We start from the raw sequence: 27872 nt of genomic DNA on the forward strand, positions 1-27872 counted from the left end.
GCAATAATGCTGAACAACTTTTCTTGGGCAAAGTTCAAAACATTTTGTCCAGGCAAAGTTCAAAAGAATTTGTCGGCACAAAAAGGAGGGTTTCAGGTCAAGGTAAAAAATTCATGATTTGGGTAAAAAAATTGTGTACAGACACATTACCACTTTTTTTTTCACTTGTCTATGCTTGGCCCACGATTACGCCCTCACAGTCGAGCTTGTAACCTCACTGTCACTTGTCTGGTTCCCTGACCCATTTCCCCGGTAGAGGGCGTGGGGAAATATAGGGTCAGGTACCAGCTAATGTAAACATGGACACTATTGGGTTAAAATAAAACAAGCTGTGATTGGATGAAAGTAACACTTGTAACTTTTCTCATCTTTCTTGGGTTTCGCACTTTCAGGCTCACTTGACACCAACTTCTTGTTTGTACCACAAAGCCGTGGAGGTAGAAAGAAAGACTTTCTACCTCCATGATTTAGCCACTGTGATTTAGCACACCTCTTAACATGCTTAATACTTTTAGAACGTCGACATGATGCCTGGCATTTTTCACGAAATTCGGACACCATTCTATCCATCGAAATCAATTGTCGTTCACAGTTCCAACAAAGTTTGCTTTCAATTAGCTGTGATATCGCAGCAGTACTTGTGGCGTGTATCGAACGTGCTCGGGTCATTGGGGTCACGCCACAGTCGGCGATGACCTCAATGACCCTAGCCCTATCGATACACGCAACAAGTACTGCTGCGATATCACAGCCAGCCTTCAATCACCTCTATTTCCCCGTACTTCTGGATTAATCCTTTCAGTTTATGTTTCCCGTCTCGTGTGCTAATGTTTTTGGTTCGGATCCAGTGTTCAAACATAATTCTGATCCAGTCGACTTTTGACCGCCGTTTTCATGGTAGCAGCCATATTTGTTGTAGCATGTTCTGTCTGGTGACTAACCTCCGCCATCTTGAACAAAATTCTGTTCAAGATGGCTACCTGGTACCTGACCCTATATTTGCCCACGCCCTCTACCGGGGAAATGGGTCAGGGAACCAGACCTCACTGTCACTTGCCATACCACTTGGTGTACATGAACTTCAAGACACGTTATTCATAAACAACAAAGGAAGGCAGAGTCCTGTGGTGATTTAGTCTGTTAGAGAGAGTGTGAGATAAAATATGGAAATAACACCAAATTGAATCTGTCGTTGTTGTAAAGCCATGCCTTCCTATTGGATAGAGGGCGCTGTTTAATCAGTCACTCAATAATGTCAAGTCACAGAAATATAGTAACTGATGTGATAACATAAAACTGCAAATAGAAAGGTGTCATTTACAATTTCTGTATACTGTGACCATTTACATATTTGCTCTCTGATTTACCTTTGTCACATACATGTTGTCCATGCATGCATAAACAGTTCAGTAGGAAATAATAGTTTGGGACAAAAATGATGATTTTCAGACCCCTGTGTCTCCAAGATATATTTATGGAGGAAGCCAGTGTTGTCAATTCATCTGCATGTTGTTGGTAAATAAATAGATTTTATCAGAAGATAATGTCTGGAGTCACAATGAGCATATTTTCATCAAATATTGTATGATTTTATTTTAACAAGGAAGATTTTACTTTTCTACAATTATTTTGTACTTACAACAATAGCTTGACTTTCCGTGTTTTTTTTACTAGGTATGAAATTATGCAGTTCTGTTGGCTGCAATATGAACAGAGACCCATAATGGCCGAGCTGTGTGCATTGTTAAAACATCTCCATCACCAGACCAGTGCCTTGGACCAACAAACAGAATCATTCGACGAGAAGTGGAATTCTATCTGTCCCAAGAAATCACCGAGCACCACAGTCAATATGAATGCTACAACAAGCCCTGTCGGCACGCCGAATTTTGAGTCAAGTTTTGCCCCGAATACGACTAACAATAACATCCCTTCGAAAGTTCAGATTCCAAATAATTCAATGAAAGTGAATTCGGAGTTAGCGAGAGAGTTTCCCAGAACAAGTACCCCAGCTGCCCCCGTGGAGAGTCGTCTTAATGAGTTGCCTAGAACCAGTACTCCAGCTGCCCCCGTGGAGAGTCGTCTTAACGAGTTGCCTAGAACCAGTACTCCAGCTGCCCCCGTGGAGAGTCGTCTTAACGAGTTGCCTAGAACCAGTACTCCAGCAGCCCCTACAGAGTCTCGTCTTAGTGACAATAGGACTTCATCTTCAGCTATGACTAACACAAGTTCTAGTATGTACTTCTCTCTCAATAGCACTCCAACCGGCAACGAATCAGGCTCTGATGTGTTTTTGACACCGAGAACAAGCAGCAGAAGCCCTGAAGAGGGGGCGAAGGCACCGAAAGACGCCAAAATATCGCTAAGTGACGTGCCGCCTCCAGCAAGCCCTCCAAGCGATGTTGATCAAAGTAGATCCAGTGCCTTCAGTGAATCTTCCACAATGAGTTTGTCATTTGACGATAGCAGTCAGAGCATCGACACCACGCAGCTCGAAATCGCCGTCCTCGACGTCGGCTCAAGTACAGACAATCAAAGTAAACCCATCAATCAAGCAAACAATGACAGTCAAATTGAGATCAAGGCGGACGTTCACATGGACAGTAACATCCAAGCCCTCCTGTCTGATTCCTTCGACCTCGACGATTCCATCGCGGATAATCTCACTTTTACAGACCCCGCCACTTCCGACACTGTCAACCAAGTGCCAGGCGACGCCATCACGAAAGAGATGATATCGTCGAGTGTTCTTGAAAGCCCAAAGGGAAAGACAGTCATTACCATGCAAATGCCTGAAGATAAGACAATTTGGTGACGTTGGACAGTGGCCCTCAACAGGCGACGATCGTAGAATCAATACACCAAGCGCCCATTCAGCAAAACGTCACTCAGGTAATTCTAGAAGCATCTGACGAAGACAGTGCATCAAATACAGGTAATAGCGAACTATCTAATAAAATTAGCAATGAAGTGCATGGTACTAATGTAACGACTATGAGTCTAAGCATGGGTGATAGTGACATCACGGTGGCGATGATGCATGCGGATGACGATGCTAGCAACACTGTGTCTACCACTGGTGAAGTGCTTCGGAGGGCCAATCAGGGAGGCCGTGGCAATCGCACTTTCCAAATCATTGAGCTTGACAGTGCCACTGATCGGGAACACACTGTTTCCACTGACACCACTCCTTTGGTTAAAACGACAGAGACCGAGTCGAGCAGTTCGCGTTCAGAGTCTTACAGTGACATCGTGGTGGCGGCCCAGGAAGAAGAAAAGGTGACACTCTCGCCGAGCGGATCACCAACATTTGACAAACAGGTAATGTCTTGAAAAAACAAAAAACATGGCGAAATGATTTTTCACAGAATGAAGTGGAAACCTGCTCAGGCCAAGAAGAAAAATAGATTTGTTTCAGGTTCTTGATAGCAAGCAAAAGTGATGCAATGATCTGATTTTCTTTAGTAATCTGTTTTACACAGACTACGAAGTTATTCTGTATCTGCTTTTTATGGTTATGAATGGAAAGTAGCTCAATATGTTGAATCTTTTCTATTTTATTGACGCAGTGTTGTGACTTATCCAGGTTACATGTGAACCATTTGCTTTGGGAGACTGATGACAAGGGCTTTGTTTACCACATGATTGAAAAAAAATGCATACAGCGATGAAGGCGATGACACAAACAGATATGATTTTTTTTGTCGTAAATCTAAAAATGTTTAAGAAAGTGTACTTTTGATTGATAGAGTGACCAGGGTGTTACCAGGTATTCATGACCCATGCTTGATCATAAGTATCTTCACAGCATCAGTGGTCCGGTTGAATACCAAATCAACTCCATTGCAGTGGTACTATAACATCTATGTAGCCAGTGCCAGCGTGTGAAATATCTTTCATATTTGTCATTAAACCTCCAGGGAGGAGAATACAATGCGGAGTCTTTCACGGTTGAGGAGAAACACGAGACGGATACCAGTGTGAGCGGGTCTGACAGCGAGGAAGAAACAAACCAACAAACATCAAATCATCAGATGAATACCAATGGTGAGAGAAAATAACTATTGCAGGGGTTTGTGTGGTATATAACATATTATTAAGGTACAAAATGTTACTGTATTTATTCATTGTTTCAAGCCAACAATAAAATCATCAGATCATCATAATCATCATCATACCACCATCAACATCATTCTTATGATCATCATCATCAATTCATCATCATCACCATCACAAGAAACAACTTTTAACTCAAAACCAACAACTTGCTTATCCCAGAAAGCCAGTCGTCCATGAGGACAACAATATGATGAAACTTTCCAGTAATAACAGTATAATAATGTACATGAAAAAGGCATGTCAGAGATGGAAAGTAATGGTACCATTCACAGTTAATTGAATCTCAGTGACATCAAATGTTTATTTTAACCATATAAAAATACAGATTTGCATATTTTTCATTTTGATTTATCAACTGGCCTGGATAATGAACTGTCACTTTCCTTTGTTCTTCTTGATTCTAGATATTCCATCCGATGACAATGATGAATTGGAGCTTTAGAGGATCTGATGATGTCTCAGTGTTTTGTACTCATGTGTCCTTCTATCCAATCAAAGATCAGAGTTATTGTACGTTTGAAATGTATTCTAGTGAATTGATGACACGTCTGTTAACAGACATCGGTACTGGTAATTCACCACAGCAAACTGCTGGTTTGTCAGTCCTCAAACCCAGTACTGTGTGAAATCACGGATGGGCAGTGTAATTATAGTGATAGATGTCACGAAATTTCAGTTCAAAATTGTCTACAAAATTTATTAACCCTTTTACCATCATGGTTTGGCCCAGTCCTACTGTTTTATATGACACAGTTAGACCTCAATACAGGAGAATGGGGGTGACAGGTTTTGAACCATAAATTTATGTTGAATGTGATACAGAATTGAAGCAATGATACACCTTGCCAAGTAGACAATGTGTGTTCTCACAACACTAGATACAAACATCCCTATCAGGATGCCTTGAAGTTAAAGTTATCATTAACAACATATTAGTAAAGTCATCTCTACGCCAAAGAAGTGGTCAGTTTTTTCAATAATATATTAAACAGAATTTGTTGAATTGTGGCCATTAATATTATCCATCAAACTTGCCAGTTACATTTTAAAAGTTAGAATGATTTTTCAGCCGAATGGAATGGAATTATTTTCTTTTCATGCACCCCATCTTAAAATACGATCAGAAGTCGCTTTGTAAAATATTTTTGTATCACTTATGGATGCATGAGAATCAATACTGATTTTAATTCATTTTGCAATCTGTATTTTCACTTATTCCAGGCAGGTAATAATGTACTATTGTTCATTGACTCATATCCTATAGAAATTATGTATTCATAAGTTGCCTCCTCATTTGTCTGTATGTTGAAATAACATACACTATTGGTTTACTAAAGGTTTTACGCATGTGTTCTGCATGTATAGACACAACACCTATGCTAACTTCTATCCAAGCAAAGTAAACCGTAAACCCCCTCTTCATATCTTGAATGTCTTTGTGTTCAGTATGAGGTAAGGGGTTGAAGATTTTCAGTACTCTCTTTTATTTGTGATATTTTCTTCTCCTGTTTGTGAATTTTTTTCCTTGTCCTCTATATAATCTGTCATTGTATTTTCGGAAGTATTATTAACCAATATTTGTTTATGTATGACATCGCACTGGAAACTAATCCAAGCGGTCTCGCAGCTGGTGTGAAAATCCATGCTATTAATTTCAAATATTGTCACTATCAAATACTAAAAATAACTGATTGTTCAAGTAAGACTATTGTGATGAGAATTTCATTTTACAAGTCAAATACAACTTTACTCAAGAACAGTATTAACTTGGTGATGTACGAACTTTGCAATCAGGAGGTCAGTATTTATTTAATGTTAATATGCTGGGCAAAGAAGTGTCCCCACAGATATTAGTTTTTGATTTTATTAGCAATTCCATCAAGGTGGTAGTATTTAAAATGATTGGAATATAAAATTGATGCAGATAAAGCACTTTCTAGTTTATGCAGAGATGATATCAGGAATTGAAAAAAAATTGACAGTACAAAACCAAAAAGTGCCTTACTAATATAGTCTCTGTGATGCAATATGAAATTGGAAAGCAATGCTGTATTCAGATTCAGATTCAGGAAAACCTGTCTATCTCATACGGTACATCCATGACAGTAATGATGACAGTGTTAGAAGGCAGCATCTACAGGAGTTGTAGTAGTGGGGGTGTCAGCTGGTATTAGGTGAGTCCCCCTCAGTGTATTACTGCTTCCCTGGCTGTAACTTTGTTCTGTTCATACTGAACATTTCGTGTTCTACTCCCAGAATCATGATTCAGTGCCTGGCGTTCAACTTATTAACTGTGTGGGTAATATCCAGTGTTACTGTTGACAACTGAATTCAAGTCTTGAATCTGATGACTTGGCCGAGAATAGCATTGCATGTTGTAAAAGATATATATTGGTTTTACAAGTCTAGTACTATTTTATTTCAACATACTTAAAAAGAGAGAAGAACAAGATTTACATCTTTAATGGCAAAAATCAATGAAAATATCTTATCAGAGCTGTTGTTAGTTTTACAGAATCATGAGAGGGCAAAACCTAAGTTTTGCCATAGTCCCTCGATTGTTTACAGATGTGCCCAATCTTTGGCACAAATCACTGCTTTGGAAAGAGATTCTGTCCCAAATATACCATAGATTAGAGATGCAATGTTCATGATTAGCAAATCCGTCCTGATTAACATGTACTATACTATTGATTTGAATTGAAATAATGGCATCTAATGATGGAGAAAGTATCTCAATAGAGAACTTATCTGTGGCTGTAAACTGAAAGCTAGGGAAAAATCCATAGCTGCCAAGAAACATAACCAATTAATCTCTTATTCTATGTTGGACTGGATCGAGAAACCTCCCTAATTTACCATGGATTTGAGATGGACAGGTTTTGCTGTTTTCTTCATCATATCAAAGTACTATAATGCCAACTGTGTTTGTGTGGTTATAAAATTCATAGAGCTTTAACAAGTTTATTATAGAGAATAGAGCGTTGATTAAATTTTAGATTAATTTCTATTATATTGTACATATCAAATTTTATATTGTTTGATTCAGATATGAAATATACAGGAGTGTTGTATGGGTAGTGATCTTTCAAAGTCTGTAGCTTCTGTAAGAGTTGAATTTTTAAGATTTTTTTTTTTTTCAGTAAATATTTAAGAATGCCCTGGATTGCAGGGATTAGTTAGAGTCGCCATAAAAGTTACTATGATTTTGCAATTTGCTCTGAGTGAATGGTAAGTACTGGTATGTTCTCTGTGATATCCTGTCTCGAATATGTGGATTGGTGTCTTGCCATGAATGTGTCAATGTTGAATATTCTATCCTGAATATTTCATGGGTTTACAGTATGGTGCCCTGAAATTGACTTTCTTCTGTGTAATGTGTATGTGAAAGGTCTGCATCCCGCACCAAATATTTTGAGGGCTCATGAATGTGCCCTGAATGTGGGTAAGTGAAGGGTTATTGCCCTGCAGGTCTTGTGTTCAGGGTTGGAATCCTGCCATCGATGTTTGGCAGGCTTAGTTTCCAGCCCTGATCATATGAAGGGCTAGTATACAGGCATTCCTCTTAGTGTGGAAGGTTTGTGTATGTTCTGCAATGACTGTGTGGAAGGAATTAGTATCTAGCCACAAATGTATGGACAGTTATTCTGCCCTGATTGTATGGAAGTCTATTGTTCTGTCATGAATGTGTGGACGCCTAGTATATTGCCCTCAATGTGTTAGCATAGACCCCAGTCACTGCTTTTGGCCCTTATCCACACTCGGGAGTGGTTGGAGGCCAAAGTGAAGAAATAGGGTCTAGGCTAGGAATATGGAAGCCTAGTGTTCTGCCCTGACTGAAGGGAAGCCTAGTATATTGCCCTGAATGTGTAGAAGCCCATTATTCTGGCCTGAATGTGTACAGGGTTACTATTCTACATCCAATGTAGAGAGATCAGTTTCCTGCGTGGAATGTATGAGAGAGTTGTAACTGCTATGAATGCAAAGACTCTTAGTAACTTTGTGCAGTAGAAAAATATTGTATACAGCTTAATACCTAAGAGTTCATAATTTTTGGAGTTCTTTGAAACTTAATTTCCCTCCATGAGAAATTCTTTTAAAAGTACAATGCAAAGATCTGTTTCAGATAATAATTGAAAATGAAAGATAAGGCTATCCCTGGTGAGCAACTTATTATGAATTCTGGAGTAATGATTTGACATTCAGTAAGCACAGCAAATGTGATATTACCATATAGTAGTATAAACACAACAACCATAAGGAACAGAACAGATTATTAAAGGCTGTCCAGTACCTATCAGTATGTTTCCTCACCTGTTTGGGTTTTCTGACCTGGAAATGCACAGATGGGTTCTAGACTAACTCAAGGCATGTTATACCTTACTTCACTTGAAAGTTTGCAAGCTGTGTCACTATCACAAGTTTTGCTCCAAGTGCTCAAGTATTTTATTAGAAGAAAAATATTAATGAGTTTTTTAATGGAATTCTATTTGTCATTTGCATGATTGTATTAAACATTGACTTAATTTATGCTAACATACGTGAACAAAAAGCCACATTGCTTTCAATTAATTTATTATGGAATGTAGATCTTAGTTCAATGTGTAATTCATATGAGACATTTCTCACTCAAATGCTACAAACCACTTGTAATTGAGATATATGTGGGTTATATGAAAAAAAAATGCAATAACTTACAAGAAATACCTGTATACATGTACATTGTTTGATTTGTTTATTGCACATAAAATGATTGTTGTACATCTTGTGTTTTGTCTCAAAGTACACTATGTGCCAATAAATACATTCAATACATTTCAATTCCTTTGCTGATTCTTTGTCAATATTTGTAAGAAGCCTTGCATCCCAGCAACTTAACATGCTTTCCCTATATAGCAATGATAGGATTCCTGCTGAAAAGAACTTTGTCCTGAACGTGAAATAACTGTGTGCCCTGACCGAGACCCAGTTGGTGATGAAATCATCCAAATAGGCAATAACATCTCCTCTAGCCAGTGTGTCTTGGAATCATGCTGGTCTTCACCCAATCTGTCTTAAAATGACTTTGTCTTGTTCTCAGCTGAATCTGTCTCAAAACTTGCATGATGGCTGGGCCTCAACCCAATGGGTGGTTTTTTATTGCATTGAAGCTCTCTACCTAATCTATCTTGAAGAGGTGTCCTAAGGCCTGGTCTTAACCCAAGTGTGTCCTTGTAGCATCCTGGTGCTCCATTCTCGGTAGAACAAGTCCCAGCCAACAACCTAACTTGCAGTGCCATTACCCTGATGCACTAGTGTAAAACCCAAACTATCTTGAAATCACTAGGATGCCTTGAGCTTAACGCCAATCCTCAACCCTCTTTGAACTCTTTTATTTCTTTAATTTAAAAGCTGTCAACGGTGGAGATGAAATGTTGCAAATTTAATATCCTCATAGTTACATCCACACAGTGAAGACACCAACAGGCACCAAATGCAGATAATAAATCAATAGCAAGAGCCCTTCACTGTAAGACCTGCATTATCGGGACAAAATGCTTTTGAGTGGGTCTTTTCTGTCAATCAAAATATGATACCACCTGAGAAAAACCAATAACTCAAATTATGTCCATATCTCACATGGTGATAAAAATGCCGAAAGGGGGACATTCTGGGAGATTAGGCTGTGGTTTTGGGTGTTTTTTGTGCACATGCTCAATGGCACTGTAGGCCTGCTTAGTAGATACCATAAACTATGGTACATGTAGCTGCTTTATTTTTCCTCTCTGTAAGAAGGGCTGAGGTAAAGCTTTAACGGCCACTAGCACTACTTCAAACTTGCTCCACACTATAGAACCACCAAAAAGTACTACAGAACTGACAAATCAACAAGGCTCAGAGATGCGATTTTTCAGTTTGGGCATCATTCATCGGTGTATATTTACATATCACTGACCTATTTTCTCACAATATAGTTTACAACTTCAGTAATGAGAGCTTGGCAATTTTTGTACAAAATAACATGTTGATGCAGGCAATAGACTGAGCAATACCACATAATGGTACACGATTCAAAGAGCTTTGTTCTGATAAATATTGTTCAAATGACATGTGTACTCTCAAGAAACTAAATTTGTACAATACAGAGTAAATTGTTGGTACAGTAGCTACACATCTGCCAAAATAACAGTACGGTACATCTGCAAACAGTTCATTCTGGGTACATCTTCCTCATCACTTAACTTTGAACTTTGACCCTGGTAACATATGACAGCATGCGAAGATTTTCATCTTAGCAAAAGTTTTCTATTCCTCTGGTCCATCAGTCATTAAAGTTACAGAACGCTATCTGGCTTTCTGTTCCCTCTTCCAAATTATCACCAGACCCTGCAAGACAGAGATTTATCAATAATACAGAAAGTGTGCATTGGAATTTAGGAAACATTTCATGATAACTTTATGCAACTGTCCACAGCACTGAGGGCAACAAAAACTCTGTAGAAGTACAGCTAGGCTAAGGAATACTGGGCCCAGACTTTACAATTCTTCACAAATCAACACAATCCTATGGGGGAGGGGCCATCTTTATTGAAATGAGGAGGAACCCCCCACCCCCCAAAATGTCAGTTGTTTTCTTCAGGAAACTTCGGTCCAGTGTTTTGAAGTTGCACCAGTACAGATTAACGTAAGGCCACATTGAATAAGGTAACTCATATCATTGCTTGACCACTGTATATTGCACAAGGTGTTATGAACTGAAAATGTGGTAGCTTTTGCAACCCCCACTTGAATCTTAAGTGATACCAGGGCATGAATATGGCCTCCTGTGAAGAATCAACATTCAGTGTGCTAGCTTTACAGTCAAGAATAGCAGTAAATACTTACATCGGCATCTGATGAAGCTAACAAGCTTTCATCGTAGTTGAAGCTAACGTCCAAGACTGGAGCTGAGTGCCCCTGTAACTTATTCACAAGTGGTTTATTGGCACGCTCCACATCAAAGAAATAAACACACATGTCCTCACTACCAGACACTGTAACAGAAAATGTTGATGCTTGAGCTGGCATAGCTTGCTATTGAAGATAGATAGGCGGCTTCCCTTTGTTGATCAAGTAGTTTGCCTACATGCATGTCCAGTGGCTTTGGATTTGACATGACATGACGACAATGTTTTAAAAGCTGAGTTTGGATATGATGGTCAAAAAGCTATGGCTAGGCTGATATTGACTTTGGAAGTCCAAGGAACGTCTTTTTTGGCAACGACTTATGAATAACATAAAGACTATGATATAGAGAATCTTTGTCTGCCAATTGGATGATGAGATTTTGATATTACAACAACAGCTGCAATACAAAGATGTGATTAGGATAGCTAACATGGTTGGTTTATATTTATTAAATTTGCATGTGCACATTCGACCAATGATAAAAATCTCAAAAATCATATTTTCGAATACAGATATGCTGATGAGCTTAAGGTAGAATGTGCCTTGGGTACAGATATTTGGACTCTCAAACTTTTACAATACTCTTTTAACCTACCACTTGTTGGGGCTCATTATGAAGATTATGTAATAAATAAAGTTTTCACCGGCTTAGTTTTGTGAACACCAGGAATTATAATTTCCCACATATGGATAACACAGGGATGGCGGCCATTTTGAATTTCAAATATCAGTAAATATTTGGTAATTTGCATGGTGACCCCAAATTTTAGTTCTCGATTTTGAAAGAGAATGGTAGAAAGTTTGCTTGAGAAAAGTTAGAGCAAAAGTGTAAGTCTTTCATTTTCGAGTCGCGAATTATCTTAATGGGATTTCTGGTTCAAACAGTTATCACACCTTGGTAAATTGATTCAGTAGGATGCCTGATTTAATACTCACCAACACATGCTCCTTGTCGGAACGACATGAGTGGACAAAATATACTTTTGATGTTGTCACCTCTGTGCTTTAGCGCAAATTTCCTTTTCAGTTGCAAACCACCTTCAGAATCTATAATTCTGCAGAACACAAAGAAACGCGAGATAGGATTGGATAATATTAATAAATCATATAGGGCTTTGAATGTTTCCAGGTAAGTATTCCATGAAGCTGAACAATAAATACCACAGGTAAGATCTTCCAAAGAAGTAGGTCTGGAGCTTTGATCTGATGAAAATATTTATAGCTGAATGAATGTACATGTACATGCCAATGATCAAAGAAAATTGAGACACAGTGAGAAGAAGATCTGTCCCATAAACTTTGAGTCTCTTTCAATGAACTTTCACTGCAACTGAGGGATTACCATTTCATGATGGTCATTGTAGGGAATTACGGTAGAATTTTTGAGAATATTGTGCATGCAAATTTATTTAGCAATACGCTGCATATGAACTCTTTCAGTTCATTCTACCGGCATATAGCACTGTTTATTTTCACATCTTCTTACACAATTGAATTCTACTTCTTATCTGGGAGACTCCTGTCAAATTTTCATTGGCCAGGTATGTGGGGGATCAGAAATCGACAGTCTGCGCCCCCAATCTGCGCTAGCGCATTTCAATCTGCGCTATTGATCTGCGCTCCCATTCTGCGTTATCAATCTTCGCTCCCATTCTGTTTTGATTTTAGTCATTACGGTGGCATTTGTGACACTGCCGCGCTATAGCCGCCTGCTAGATAATAAGACATGGCATGGTTTAGTGTTGAAATAGATTTGTATTTTTGTACACCATACCGACGAGTGTCAGGAAGACTGGTTATTGAGTAATGTACGATCGAATGCGTTTCCGAATCAAGCGCGACGTACAGTTATAGTCTCATGGATCTTAGGGCTATGAAGAAGACATTCGATGAATTTATTCTTTCTCATATAAAAAGCTTGAGAAATGATCAAGTACATGTAGTAAGCGCAAAGTCAAGTACGCTTACAATTATGGTAGACCTTGCTACAAGTCGAGGACGACTTATGACGACAGCCTAACAACGCACAGCAGAGGGAGTGGCAGGGCTTCAAGTTGCTACCAGCACTGCAGCAACCTTGCGACATTGATTGAAGCAGTTTGTAGGATGGCCTACGGAAGCGCAAGTGGATACAAACTTTTGGTTTGGGTTACCGTCACTATTTAAAACCTTTTTTTACGATTTCTCTGTCGATATTGAGCATTTCTGTTCATGTTCAGAGAAACGTTTGAGCCCGACAATTCTGATGTTAGCCAGTTCGCAATGTCCGTGATGATGATTGACAAGTCTACGTCCATTGACGTCAAGCTAGCTGAATACACACGTTGTGAGTTTGACTCCGATTGAGGATTTAATGAATTTCTCAAATAAACATGACATTACTAATCTGAGAGATGTTATATCGAAGAAACTGATACTATGACGGTGACGATTAGGTAAGTTGATGCCATAATACATCGCAGAAGACAAGTAAAAACAATGATATATTTTCTCGAGATGTTTTCGATTTTTCAAGATTTGCACTTTATAACAGGAAGGCGATTTACATGTAGTCCTATCATGCAAGAAGTGAATGCCTGTGAACTTGGAACGCTCTGATTTGTACCAGTCATTTCAACTCCAGTGGTTGGTTCGAACTGTAAATATTTTTTCAATTGTCCACAAGGACGACCCACGACTAAAACTGCATAACTTTTGTAGCACTTTCAATGCTGCTTCCTTGTTTTCATGTATGATCGTAGATGGCATTGATCAACAAATTATGACATCCGTTCTAGCTTTATGTTTATATCATGCGAGGAGGTCAGAAACGAAAATGTACTTCCTTGTCACCGCATCAACCTGTCCCGATAAAATCAAGGCAAGGTGGTGTCACGTCTGCAAAGATAATAAATTACGTACCATTATTCCATAGACGCACACTCACCCATAAATGTATGTGTGTGCTCCTTCTCTTCCGATTGTTGAGACCATGTTCATACGGAAAGATTGAACTAACAAGCACAAAAATTGCGATTGAAGTTCCGCTCTTGTAAACAATGGTCAGTCCGTAAATCTTTCTCTAGTCACGATCCCTCATGAGCATGTCCCTTTAATTTTTAATAATTTCACAAGCTGAGCATCTCTATCAGCTCATTTTCAACCCAACTATCACTATTACAGAAGCTAAACCAATAAAATAGTTAATTTGAGTGGTGAAAACTAAATAGATTCGTTTGAGATTACTGCAAACTTTGATTATTTACTGTCCACTATCGAAGTTTGACGTCCCATATATTTCTGTTATAGATAGATATACATTTCTGTTATAGATAACAGACTTGGAATATATGTTGAGTCCCATATCAATACTAGACGTCACCACAACGAGGTACCTTGTATCTGGGCACGCTGGGTCTGCGTAATCGTCGATTATCCGATTTTTATCGGCGATGTTCGGACTCTAATACCGAGACTACACTTGTCAAAATCGCTGGAAATTCTATCTGATAAATATCAGAGATTTCACCCATGAATAGATCTGGCTCAGCCCGGCGTTGTCAGTCTAACTCTAACTTTGATACAAGCACTGTGCGAAAAATCACATTTGTCATATGCTTTACCTGGGTGATACGAGACTTGTCAAAACGCAGGTAAGTATATCCAATGTAGGTGCTACCGGAGATTTCACCACCTCATTGATCTGGTTCAGCCCGACGTCGTCAGTCTGATTTTATTTACAATACTAGACAATACTAAAGACTTGTCAAATCACGGGTAAATATACGATATATCGGAGATTTCCCCTCTCCTCATATCTGACTTAACAATCCTCATTTCCTGAAAATATCCGATATCACATGAAAGTGCAATGTCGCAGTATCCTAGTGTCTACTGTCTATACCGCTGAGCATGACGTCGTCGTCGTGTAAAATATGATTCCAGGTTTCGGCGGATGAAAGCATATACTGCTGCATTTGCGGCTTTGTTTGACCAGGAAACATGACGAGATACATGTACGACAGTTCTAAATTACCATGAGGGATACCTCTTCTGTTTTTAGCTCCATGGTATTACGAAGCATCGTCTTATCACAGTTTGTGGAGGGACAGTGTCAAAAGTTATGACAGAGGGACCGTGATATAAAGCGTAAAAGTTCTTAGAAACTCATGTCGATGCGATTTGCAATGATGACCAGATACTTTTACAGACCCAGCAAGCTAAAGAATTAAATTCGGGACTATCTCTATCAGTTTTAGGCTACTGATCTTCAGAGCAACAAGCGTTCGTAGCCAAATAAAGATCGTCAAAAAATTTTGGGATAGACGTTAGTCGACGTAGTCTTCTCGTGAACGTCCTTGAACCAGAACTGCGACCTTTATTTTTGATGCGTTCCGTTGTGAAAGGATTCATATATGTATCGAAATATACATATTCACGTGACTGAACTAGTTTCGTGGTTGGTACAATTTAGCTATTCGAGGTTTTGGGGGTCAAAGATAAGCATTACGTAAATGATTCTATTTTGTGGAGATGGTGAAACATCACCTGCTGTACCTTCTGTTCTGAATAGAACCGCCGGTTTCCATGGTTACCATGCGACGTCTGAGCTCTTGCCCGATTTTCCCATCGGGTTTCTAATACATGTAGTAACTGACTCTCTTGCTCCATTGCTAGTATTGTTGAAAAAGGGGATCAGATGTACGAATCTCTCTTTTATAAAATCCTTCTTGACAAAGACTACCAGCTGCTTTCTTGTATGTACGTTTCACTTCGCAAACGGGCTCAATTTGAAAATTAAAAGCTAAACACCAAGGGTGTAAAACATTTTACTGGGCACTCTCGCCGTACTACCAGCGGTAGCGAAGACAAATTACACGGCGTCCTTGTATGATTGCCTCGTTACGTCGTGTGCACTGTTGACAGTACAGTGGTCATGACTTTCTCTACCGCGAGTTCCACATATTGTCCATTTATATGTAATATTTCACGCAGGAACCTGTCTGAAGGGGCTTCGCTACACTTCAGCGAGATTTTTCCAATCATAACTTAGTCAAAGGGGGTCTTTTTAAACCTCCATGTTTCGATCAAGTTTGCCTTCAAGTTGCTCTCTATTTTCGAATTGAACGTGCCCTGTCGCGCAACCGTTTTCCTTGCTATAAAGCTAATATTGGTAAAAAGACGTCGAGTGCAGCCGCCCAAAACGTAGAGTCATGTTTTGGCTAGAGTTGGATATTTCGTCTTCACATCTGTGGCAATATTTAAAAATTGTGCAAAGTCGCTCCTTCATGTGGAAGTACCCGATCGGTTATGTTGTGCAGTTGACTTCCCCGATACTTTGGTGACTTATTAGTCATTTTGGAACTGGATTTTCAACATAATGACACGTCAACGATGACATTTAATTTAGTTTTTTGTTCCACAATGACAATTCTAGCTTTTCAGTGACCACAGTTTAGTCCCGCAGTGTTCTACCTTTCTGAACACAGTTCATGCGTACGTCTGTGCGAAGATATTTTTGAAAACAGACACGACAGTCAAATTCGGTCTTCGCGTGTCTCAGCAAGATGTTGTGCCGATTCGGAAAATTCGGAAACTATTTAGTCCGATCTTTTTTGACTGAGGTAAAGCAGATCTTAGTGAGAAAAATTAGTAAGCCAGTGAAAACACTTGCATTCACCCATGTATTTTTATTTTGGGACATTATGTTGACCTACTGTGCGGACTCATATAACGCAACAAACCATCTACCACTAAGTTAACTATAGACAGTTTGAGCAAAGTCGTTCGGGAAAAAGTAATGGACAAAAATACAAGTTTTCAAAACAATAATGTAATATGTTGTCCCTTTTACCTTGGATATTCTTTGAATTCTACTCACTCCATGATCTGTACCCTGAGAGTTCGAGAGCGCAGAATGGGAGCGCAGATTGATAGCGCAGAAAGGGAGCGCAGATTGATAGCGCAGAATGGGAGCGCAGATTGATAGCGCAGATTGAAATGCGCTAGCGCAGATTGGGGGCGCAGACTGTCGATTTCTGACCTCTCACATAGCTCCATTGGCTATCACTTAGCCAACATGGCAGAGAACCACACTATGGATGGCGTGCTTCAATATTCTGTAAATCTTACTTTTGTACAGTCCTTATTTTGAATCGTTAGAGTTGAACCTTGTAATCAAATAAGCACTACTTTATACCTGAATAGACACAATGAATTCACAGCACAGTTGGCAAGTAAAGACGGGTCCCTGGCCTCTCGGCTCAGCCATGTACGACACGCCAAACTAGTCACCGGATGGCCTTCGCAAACAACCATTCTCTTCGCTCGCGTCAGTTTACCAGTTGCTGCATCACAGAGGAATGAGAAGATCAATCCCTTGTCATCTCCAGCCCATAATATTTTTCCTGTGGGGTCAAAGGTCATAGAGAGTACTTTCCCAGATCCTTTGGATAATCCACCTTTGACACATTTACCGGTTGAAACATTGAGTACTTGAATGTGACCTCTACTGTTTCCAGTCTGTAGGCTGCTGTTAAGGGGAAAATAATTCACATTTAAGGTAGTACGTGCCTCAAAATTGAAAGAGTCAAACTTTCCATAAGGTAAGATTAGATCATTCCCTTTCAAAATCAAAATTAAAAATCACGGGTCATCAAGCAAAATTTGGAACTACTGAATTACATTAACCCTCTGAGCGCCAAAGTCAATTTTTGTCGCCTTTGTAAAATGTACCCCAGTCAATTTTTTTCAGATTTTTGCCAACACTTTGATGAAAAACTGTAGCTAATGAAATTTTATATCAATTTGGTCCAAAATTATCAAAAAATTACAGAAAAATTCACAATAATTGGTAAAATGTTGCATTCAAATTTTGGTGGGAAAAAATTACAGCATTCAAGGTTTAACCAATATTTATCAACTCTTATTAAATTAAAATGGCCACCATCACTGTTAACTCCACAGTGAAAAATTAAATTTTCGATTTTTCACATGACTAAGCCGGTGAAAAGTTTAGTTACTCCATGAACTTCAAAATGAGCCCTAACAAGTGGTCAACCAAAAAGGTATTGCAAAAGTTTGAGAGTCTGAATATCTGTCCCCAAGGTGCGTTTTACCTTAACATTTCCTTGCACTCTGTTGAGTCAACCATGGCAACAAAAAAAAGAACACCATCAAAATTTACTACCTCTGTGCATTGACGTAAAAGTCAGCTCTCAGAGTGTGGCTGATAAAATTTAAATGCGAACATACTGAGCCCATTATGGAGCATGTTGTCTGCTCTGCCATACATTTTGTGCATAATGAAACTAGTTATATTGCCAAGGAGATTTCAATGCTTCCTTGCTAGAAGGATCTACTCACCTTAGTAGCTTTTAAAGTTCTGAGCTCCCTAGCAAGAATTTCAGAACTGCCCTATCAAGGTTTTCTGTATTACCTCAGTTTCGAGTTCTGTGCTTCACTTGCTTGGAGTTCTACCCGCCCCTGGCAGTTGTATTAACCCTCTGATCGCTGTAATTTTTCCCACCAAAATTTTACTGCCACATTTTGCCAATTTTTATGAATTTTTCTGAAATGTTTTGATAATTTTGGACCGAATGGACATCACATTTCATTGGCTACAGTTTGTTATCAAAATTTTGACAAAAATCTGAAAAAATTTACTTGAGCATATTTTCTAAAGGTGACAAAAATTGACTTTGGCGCTCAAAGGGTTAAAATGACTTAGCAGTGCTGTGCAATATGTATGTGGATGTCTTCTGCTTTCAAATAATGAACATCAAATACTTGAACATTTTCTTCTGCATGTATAACTAAAGATGCTGAAATCACATCATAGCATATCAACACAATCCCCTTCTAAAACTGTTTCTAGATATTTTCTAAAACCATCACTTTATTTGGGAATCCTCTACATTGAAAAGTAAGAATAGTTTTTGAAAGCTCTAAAGGATACAGCCACTATGTTGTTATTGACAGGCTGAAAGAGACAGGAGTATATTTCAGCTTTGTCAGCATCTTCCAAGACACGGACACTCCTACCACTGCTGACCTGCCATAGCCTGGCTGTACCGTCCAGTGAACTGGACAGAATCAGGTCATTGGAAAGTGACCATCGGAAGTCTGGAACAAGAGAGATAGCAAATAACAGCTTGAGTGTGTGGTGTGTATTACTTTGTGTACTCAACTTCACCCCTTTTTCCCTTTGTTGAGGTCCACTTTCACACCGGAAAACAATGGGCTGTTCCAAGGTTTGGCAGTGAAGGGAGATGACAGATAGCTGATAACAAATGACAAAACAAATTGGTAGACATTCATGCCAATAGTTACCAGACCCCTCACTGACAATCATTTATTCAAAAATTCTTTACACCAGGTTTTGGCTTTTTTTTCGGTGTGTGTTTTCAACAAAACTCATACTTCAATATCGCATCCATTTCACACTTGGTAGAAAACAAACATAGTTGAAACTCAGTAAGCTGAGGATCTTTTAATTTGAATGACCACACAACATCCACTCACCAAACCCTTCCATTCACTCACTCTCACTGTGGCAGTCATCTTTGACCTCATTACAATGACCTCTGACTTCTTCCATGCAAAGATTCACTTACCTGTGACCCCTTTGGTGTGACCTCTGAGTACACAGACTATGGTGGCTGGTGCTGGTAAGACTTGGCAAATTGACAGCGTACCATCCATGGAACTGCAGGCAATCCTGGACTTGTCGTCATTGGCAAATTTGACGCCGGTCACTACGAGAACAAAGACACACCAATCATCATTTTGGTTTCAATCAATGGAATCTCTGACAGCCAACAAAGTGCACTTTCCGTTTCACTTCAGTTCACACAATCTCTATAATCCATGAATACATACTTAAACCATAAAATCTCTAAAACACATTGTTGTTTCCCAAATACCTAATAATCAAATTTAATGTTCATAGTTTACTTTCGGATCTACAATGTTACCAACCATTTCACAAATTTCTACTAAATCGAAATGATTCCAAAAAATTATAAAATCTTGAATTTATTTTGGGGGAAATGACACCACTTAAAGATATACCTGCTTTGGTGTGCTGATCAAAGATATGGTGAACGCCGGCAAAGGCATAATTCTCATCGATGCTTGTTCCTCCAGCCATGGCTCTATTAAAGGACAAGGCAATTGCAGTAAAACACTTCATTAAATTTGATGATGGTGAGAGTTTTTTAAAATCATTTACAGAACACAAAGATTTCATCATGAATAACTTTTTTAAGACTTCAGGCTCACAAGTCTAGGAAAAGTTCAAACAGATAATTGTTTTTGGAGCATGTTGATCAATGTACATTTGAAGAAAGATTATGATCACTTTTTGTCATGGATGCTTGCTTTGTTACAAAGAAATGAAACATACCATGAAATTCTTTTAATTGGATTTTCTTTTTCTATGTAACTGTCATTAAAGTACTTCCATGAATAGCGTTGATCGCGATTTCAGGTTTGTTACTAAATATAGCTGCATGCGTGTGACGTCGGTCAACATTGCCTAAAATTCGGACAAATTTTGTTGTTGTATGCGCAGCTGTTGTTGCAGCTTGTAGTCTGAGCCATAAATTCATACGAATAAGTGTGACTTTTAGTAGCCATTGTAACACTGCCAGGTTTTATTTTCATCGTTTATGCAGAAAATGCCGACAAATATTATTTATGCATATTAATCAGAGAAAAAATGATGTCATTAGTGATCAGTGCTATTGCAAAGGAATTTGGTTAGTGTTGAATTGAAAAAATAGACACTTCTCGATATGAGAAAACCAAACTACGGTACATGTAAATATTTTTGTGGTCTGCCGAACCACTATACCGAAGTTTAGAAGTCAAGGGTAGTTTGCTAATCTTGCACACATTCTTTATCATACAAGTGTTTTCAGTGTTCACTGGCTTTTCAGACCAGTAGTAGTATGGCAAATCTGCTGGTACAGGGAAGTATCTAGTAATACTGGATCTGAAACCACTGGATTTGCTTATGAAATCTGTATGGTAACCAAGTTCAAAGGGCATCCAGTAAAAAGCATGGGATTCAGCACTGTAATCAGTGTAAGTGTTCTACAATATATTATCTGAATAGTGCTGTTCACCATTGCAGGTTTATAAATAGAGCAACATGTGTGCGACATCGGACGCTGTGGCCAGAAATGTCAAATTTTCAGAATGTTGACAAATTTTGTTGGTGTTCCAGCTTGTAGTCTGAGCCATAATATGCATTTTCTAGTTTCGATCGTATCATTGGTAGTCACCTATGAAGTTATTTTTAGTGTTCTTGCATCCGTAACTTCCAAATATGTTATCTGAATTTGCAAACAAATATTTATTTTTGCATATTAATGAGAAAACAACTCCATTTACTCATCGATGCATGCAATTCCAACAAGTTACCAAATCAGGAGAATAATGACGGTAATTACTTGATCAAGATTTTGTCTTTCATGTGCACTATCACTAATCACTTTCACACAGTCTGAAGTCAAGGACACAACATGCTACCCCTGTAAGACACAATGGATTGAGAAGAATCAGAGATTTTACCTGCTAGCTTCTGCATTCTTGGTTGGCACAACTCCATCCACAGATATTTCATGTGAAGCATGGTATTTGTAGGAACTTCCACTGTGGTATCGTCTGTGAGTCCGATAATCCGGTTGGTCATCAAAGTTCTAAATGAAAATAATTGTATTAAATCATAATGTCACCTTAAAACCATTTTCAGCAGAGCAACTTGCTATGTAGTGAATGATCTCTCTCTCTCTCTCTCTCTCTCTCTCTCTCTCTCTCTCTCTCTCTCTCTCTATATATATATATATGTATACATGTAAACACACACACAAACACACACAAAGCAGAGCAAAAAACATATGCAGAGCATAAAAACATGAGACATACTCATGAAACAGTAGACCAGTAGTATCTTAACATATTGTGAGAAGCTTTCAATCAAACTATTCAAAATCTTCTAAGACAGATTTGACATTGTAGCTGTACTTTGGCTTGTAACATTTATCCCCACAGATTGTTACACAGGGTACAAACACTTGAAACAAGAGTCTATCCTTAAGGACATCTCTGAATTGTTTGTTAGTGAAAGTGTCTCTGCAGACCCTCCCACTGCCTACGGCTAAAGCATAAACTGTCTTCTGGAGGTTATGCACAGTGGGGCCTTATCTTGAACCTGACAAAGTGAATTATGTGTAGGCAGAATACACACAACAAGTGGCCTGGAAGGAGACTAATGACTTCTGTATGGAGATACGCCTTTGGAAAGTTCAGGTAGTATGCGCTTTGAAAGTGAAAGACTTACACTTTTGCTCAAATATCCCTCAATTTGGTACTGGAGAAACAAATTACCTGATGTTTACCAATATTTGAAATATGCCCAATATGCCCACCATGGGGGAAAAAAACAATTTCCACTTTTCGAAAAAGTAAGACAGTAAAAAATTATCTTGCACTAACAGTGTTAAAATGAGCCCCAAGAAATGGTACACTAGAAATGTACTGAAAAAATTGAGAGCCTAAATATCTGTCCCTTAAGCACATCCTACCTTAAGAAAGGTAAAAAAAGTCAATTTCTTTATTATCAAAGTGAACAAGCCATTCCTAAGAGGAGAACCATTTGATTTCTGGGGGAAGGGTTGGAGGATTTTTTGAAAAAAAAATTCGTCGGCAGGTGAAGAGGATGGAAAAAAATAATCCAGTAATGTCTCAATGTCCAATAATGACAGAAAATTGAAAAAAATTTGCTGTCACAGTGGTGGGAAAAAAAACTTGCCATGCCCATTGCCCACCCCCTCCCCGCACGCACACGAAAAGAAATCAGTTGGTTCACCCCTAGCTTTTACTTGGTCACCATCTGGCTCACTCACCGTGATCGGAAAGCGATACGAACATGTCAGATCGCCAAGCTATGAAAATGAATTCTGAAGCACAGAAATGACACTCTACAGACACTCACCTCTAAAGTGTGTCTGCTGCTCCTAACACTGGCACTCCTGCTACGTAAGCTGCTGCTATTTGTGAAGAAAGAAAACGACAGAAATAGGAATACAGAACAGACAGTGTTGATGACACAACAGTAGCATTGGACGGAGAGTATTAGTCACAGGATAAAAACACAAAGTTTAGAAAGGGTAAGGACACAGAGGGGGAGACTGTATTAATATTCATCCAAAAAAAAACACACATGCAGTGAACAAAAATTTGCATTTCAACTGCAATAAATACAAAACAAGTGAAGGAAAACATCCAGTCTAAATCTACTGCAAGCTGTATGGCATTAGTTTCTCTCATAGCTCCCTGTACAATACACACCACCTCATCTCTGGCTGACATTAACATGCTCTCAACAGACTGGCCACGCAGGGCCCAAATGCATTGCAAAGCTTTCCTTGATTTGACAATAACTGTCAATTTCAACAACATTTTCATCATGTTTTTTTCTACGAAATGAACACATTTTCCTATTCTTCTCACCCAAACTTTATTGAAATACAAAGTATTGAGTCTTGAAAACACAACTGCATTTTGTACAATGTACACTGTCGTTGCTGATTTATTACTTCTAGTCCAGACAGACATTCACTTGCCAACAATAAAATTGGACAATGCACACATATCAACTCTGTTTGCAGGTTGTAAACTAGGCCTTTTGACATGACATTTTGAGAAAAATGAGAAATTGAGTTTTGAAAACTGCAAAAATATTGGAGCAGTCAAAGGTGCATGTCAAGGACAGAAGGAAGGGGCTGTGTTTTGTAGCCGAGGAACTGTAAGACAGTCTATGCATGAAACTTATAAAGATGGCATGCACTTGTCTGCATAGTACCGACATTTCCATGTATCATCAATGACATGTTAATAAATATGTTATCGTAACAGAATAATTTGTTTATTAATTGTTTTATAATGTACTACTGTCAATAGTTGTTGATTTAGTAGTGGCAAAACTCGGGCAGATAAGCGATTTCTTTCTCAGCGGGCACCTAAAACTGTCTGCCCTTGCAAGTGAAATTGAGAGTAACATGAAGCTCTTTGTGTAAACATTAATCATCCATTCCCTCCCACTGTTTGTTATTATCAGTTCTAACACTAACTCTTCGACTCTTACTGTTGTTGCAACATCATGCAAAGCTTGGACACTTAACTTTTTACGACAAGCTTTCAAAACCAATTGTTAAAGTTGATAATAAGCCTACAGATGTTTATTTGTTTAAATGTAAAAATGATTGCAGATGTATTGTATTGTTAAATGGTGATTAGTGTAACAACCCTTCACTAGCTGATTGCACAAACCTTATCAGTTGACCACACTTGTATGCAAACACTTTAATGCGTCATATCAAACACAACAAAATTGCAAAACAAGAAAGGAACTTACTTTTGATCGGACATAGACGGAGTGCCATATCGCTGAGCTAAAAGTTGACTCCGCAACTTCAAATACTGCCTTCGCACTAAAGGATCATGCTTGAAAGACATAGGAAGAATAGATTGAAACAGGTGAGAATATAAAGTACCAGATACTTATTATAAGCCCTTGCGGTCACTTTTGCCACCAAATTGAAAATATGACTCAGATTCATATTTGTAGACTAATACAATGTGTCCTCTAAACTCACACAAGTACTAGGTATGAGATGAAGTCACGATGTGTAACGCCCGACTTTGAAATGTTTTTTTTTTCTTTAATGATTAATTTCATTTTCATGGAACACTTGGCTGGTTGTTTATACAGAATGGATATATCATTTGTGATACAAACATAGAGTGTTAATGTAAACATTCAGAAGATAAATATTCTTCATTTTACAGAGATACTTTATTGCATGAGTAATGACCTTGGTTGTTTGTGAATACAGATCAGAAGGCAGACGTCCATAAAATGGAGGCTTGTCTAGATTGGCTTGCAAAGTGTATTCATGAGACTGGTTGATCAACAGTCCCTCAACCATGAAAGAATGGTGAAGGGGACTGTGGCTGATCTGTTTTTCCTCACTGTTAGCAGGAACATAAGTATTGACTCATTTCACAGAGGCGTTCTGCATACAGTCTGTGGTCCCTGGACATACCCTTTACAATACACAACATGCACAACACTACACAACATACGGTTGACATTTACCAGTAACATTTTTCGAGCAAATTCTAATACAACTTCAACAGGAGGTAATGGCTGAAAACTATCCATTGCTGTCAACTATGACAATAATTAACATACAAATGATCTGATTTGTTAGTAACTGGGTTTATAGAAATGAAAGAACAGCAAATATACTCGTTCCATATCACAGCCACTAACGGATACCATAATACATCACTTGTACCTCAAGCTTTGCGTTTTCTCTCAGAAGTTGACTTCTTCTCCTTATGTAAAGAGTTCCTGTAAAATCAAAAGCAAAATTATTTTGTAAAAAGAAGTGTTTTCTATCATATAAAGATACAGGGCTGATTTATGTGTGTGTGATTTTATCAATTTATTTATTTATTTATCATCTATTTTTACCAACACCATAAGATCTGATTTTTGGGGAATTGAGAATATGGACGATCAATGTATACTTATTCTCAATTTGAGTCATTCATCATTTATGGTTTAATTTTTCTATTTGTCTGTGGTTGAGAGCAGTCCTCTACAGTGGAATATGACAGAAACACTGTCTATCAGGAAGACTTCTTCAAAAGTTTGTATGCTATGAATGAATGTAATGATAGTGCCAATTTGACAAATGACAAACTGCAAAACAGACTCTTCTATACAGAAAGGATTACCTGGTAACCCAATTATACCGCAAGGGGGCTGCCCACAACTCCCCCCCCCCCAGGTGTTTGTGTCAACATTGTAATTTCCCTTCTCGCAAATACGTTTTGAGCATGGTGCTTCAGTAATCCTACAGGCCACATATTCCTTCCCGTACGTACTATGTACACACAAGTACATGCAATGTAGAGAGGACTATGATATACAGGTATTAAAGCTCAGAAAAGTTGTCCATGAGTATAGGCAGTCTTTGTGTAATGAAGCTGGGTCTGAGAGGAAATAATCATGTGGCACTGACAATGGCACTGAAGAGCTATGATCCATCAGTCAACAGATGTATACATCAGCAAGTTTTCAGATTTAAAATAGAGAACAGGCTATTCAACCCACGGTGGAGTGAATAATTATGCTCTTATTCGCCCTTCAAGAGAAGAGTAAGGACAGAAAATCGTAATTGCCCTCACAGCGGGGCAAATAAGGACTGAAAATTTGTAATTTGTCCTACCACTGGCCTTAAAAGAACTGAAAAAATTGTATTTGCCCTGCAGTGGGTGATTAAGGCCTAAAAAGGTAATTTGCCCCGCTGTTGGGCTAATTACGATTTTCTCAGCCCTTGTCTCACAGCGGGGCATATAGGACTAAATATTGGTAATTTAATTGCCCCATTACAGGCCTAATACAAACCAAGAAAATTGTATTCACCCTGCAGCCGGCCAAAAGACCTAAAAAGGTAATTTGCCCCACTGAGGGGCTAATTACGATTTTTTCAGTCTTTTGGCCTGCTGCAGGGTGAAAAAATTGTATTCACCCTGCAGCAGGCTAAAAGACCTAAAAAGGTATTGGCCCACTGAGGGGCTAATTACGATTTTTTCAGTCCTTTATTTACACCAACGATTGATTACAATTTTTCTTCCGTCCTCCTTTGCCCCTATGCGGGGCGAATATCCTAGCCTTAAAAAAGCGCTGTTCACGGTTACAGGTTTGTTACTAAATATAGTTGTATGCGCACGACATTGGACACGCAGTTTGAAATGCGGACAAATTTTATCAATGCTGCATGCATGGCTGTTCTTGCAGCTTGTACTCTGAGTCGTAGATTATCCTAGATATGTTTAGTATTCATTTTTACACTAGCAGTCGCCTACTAAGATGAGTTTTCTTCATTCTTGCATGTGTAATTTTCAATGTTATCAATCTAAAAATGCGGACAAATATTTGTTTTTGCATATTAATGAGAGATTAATGATGTAAATTGTGAACAGCCGTATAGCACATCTATGAAACTATGATCTAGGGTTTGAGATAATGATTGATATCAATTTATTGCAAAATTACTCAGTTTTAACATGAAGCTAAAAAAGGAGCTCCATGGTTTTAATCAATGTGGTAAAAAAAGACACGGACAGCATGCAGCATTATTAAGAAAACGGTGACATACTGAAATAGCTGCAGACATGTAGTCCGCAGGTTGGGGAAACCGTGGGCTACATCACAACAGCTAAATATGTAAACAAATACCGAAGTTCCGTTTTCATCACAATACATCATTGCCCGATACAAACAACAAGAGACCTCGACTCCAAGAGTTGCCACCTAGCCTCTAAATCGTCACTTCTTTTAGTTTTCGTCATGGCGGTATTACAAAAAGTCATTCTTACAACTTACGAGGTGTTCCATTTTAGCTTTCCCACGTACAAAACAAGCAAAACATCAGTGAGCTCAATCAGTGAGCTCTGCAGGGCGATGGCACCGACACTTCCGACAGTGGGCGGAGTTATCATGTCGTTAACTGAAGACAACCTTACCGTCGTAAGTTTATTTGAAAAGGGAGAGTTCGGATATCCGTGAAATCATAGTAATTAAAAGCCTTTACTCACGAAACTGTGGATTATTTGGTGTCCTGTAAGCATTGTATCTTGCATCAACAGCTAACACTTGCTGCCAAACTGCAGCCATTTTCAAGTAACTGCCTTACAAGCCTGCTTCAGATTCAGCTTCGTTTAAGATTGGCCTTGCAGGAAATCGCTAGGTATTAGTATACCCG

At 38.6% G+C, this 27872-nt stretch overlaps 3 protein-coding genes across 8 annotated transcripts in view; 2 read left to right on the top strand and 1 right to left on the bottom strand.

The window, feature by feature from the left end:
* LOC139151197 (serine/threonine-protein kinase LMTK1-like) overlaps window positions 1-8940 on the top strand; it is a 27149-nt gene extending 18209 nt beyond the window's left edge. For 2 of the 5 annotated variants that reach the window (XM_070723800.1, XM_070723804.1), the window contains 3 exons: window positions 1675-3321; window positions 3921-4101; window positions 4524-8940. In XM_070723800.1, coding sequence (XP_070579901.1) covers window positions 1675-2815 — 1141 coding nt within the window. In that variant the 3' untranslated portion in view covers window positions 2816-3321; window positions 3921-4101; window positions 4524-8940. The remainder of the gene's footprint in view (window positions 1-1674; window positions 3322-3920; window positions 4102-4523) is intronic. The other 3 variants (XM_070723803.1, XM_070723802.1, XM_070723801.1) reach the window with 3 other exon arrangements.
* Window positions 8824-27820, bottom strand: LOC139151198 (WD repeat-containing protein 13-like). Of its 2 annotated transcripts, none has more exons than XM_070723806.1 (12): window positions 27706-27820; window positions 25395-25450; window positions 24449-24537; window positions 23027-23078; window positions 21604-21731; window positions 20098-20180; window positions 19641-19781; window positions 18983-19149; window positions 17225-17547; window positions 11983-12101; window positions 10984-11132; window positions 8824-10485 (listed from the first exon to the last, which is right to left on the bottom strand). In XM_070723806.1, the coding sequence occupies exons 1-12, from the start codon at window positions 27782-27784 to the stop codon at window positions 10444-10446; spliced, it is 1428 nt and encodes a 475-aa protein (XP_070579907.1). In that variant the 5' UTR covers window positions 27785-27820; the 3' UTR covers window positions 8824-10443. The 2 variants fall into 2 exon arrangements, with proteins under 2 accessions (XP_070579907.1, XP_070579906.1); XM_070723805.1 differs by having other exon boundaries at window positions 23027-23081.
* Window positions 24437-27872, top strand: part of LOC139151199 (cytohesin-1-like) — a 38808-nt gene continuing 35372 nt past the window's right edge. Inside the window, exon 1 of the mRNA XM_070723808.1 lies at window positions 24437-24570. The gene's annotated coding sequence lies outside the window, so the exon portion shown is untranslated. The remainder of the gene's footprint in view (window positions 24571-27872) is intronic.

Source organism: Ptychodera flava, chromosome 15 (assembly GCF_041260155.1).
Source record: "Ptychodera flava strain L36383 chromosome 15, AS_Pfla_20210202, whole genome shotgun sequence".
In the NCBI taxonomy this organism is placed as follows: domain Eukaryota; kingdom Metazoa; phylum Hemichordata; class Enteropneusta; family Ptychoderidae; genus Ptychodera; species Ptychodera flava.

Coding starts and splice junctions, on each gene's coding strand:
- LOC139151198 (XM_070723805.1), bottom strand. CDS start 27,784: ATGGCTGCAGTTTGGCAGCAAGTGTTAGCTGTTGATGCAAGATACAAT. Junction 24,538..25,394: donor GAGAAAACGCAAAGCTTGAG/GTACAAGTGATG, acceptor ATGTCTTTCAAG/CATGATCCTTTAGTGCGAAG. Junction 19,782..20,097: donor TGATCAGCACACCAAAGCAG/GTATATCTTTAA, acceptor TTGTTCTCGTAG/TGACCGGCGTCAAATTTGCC.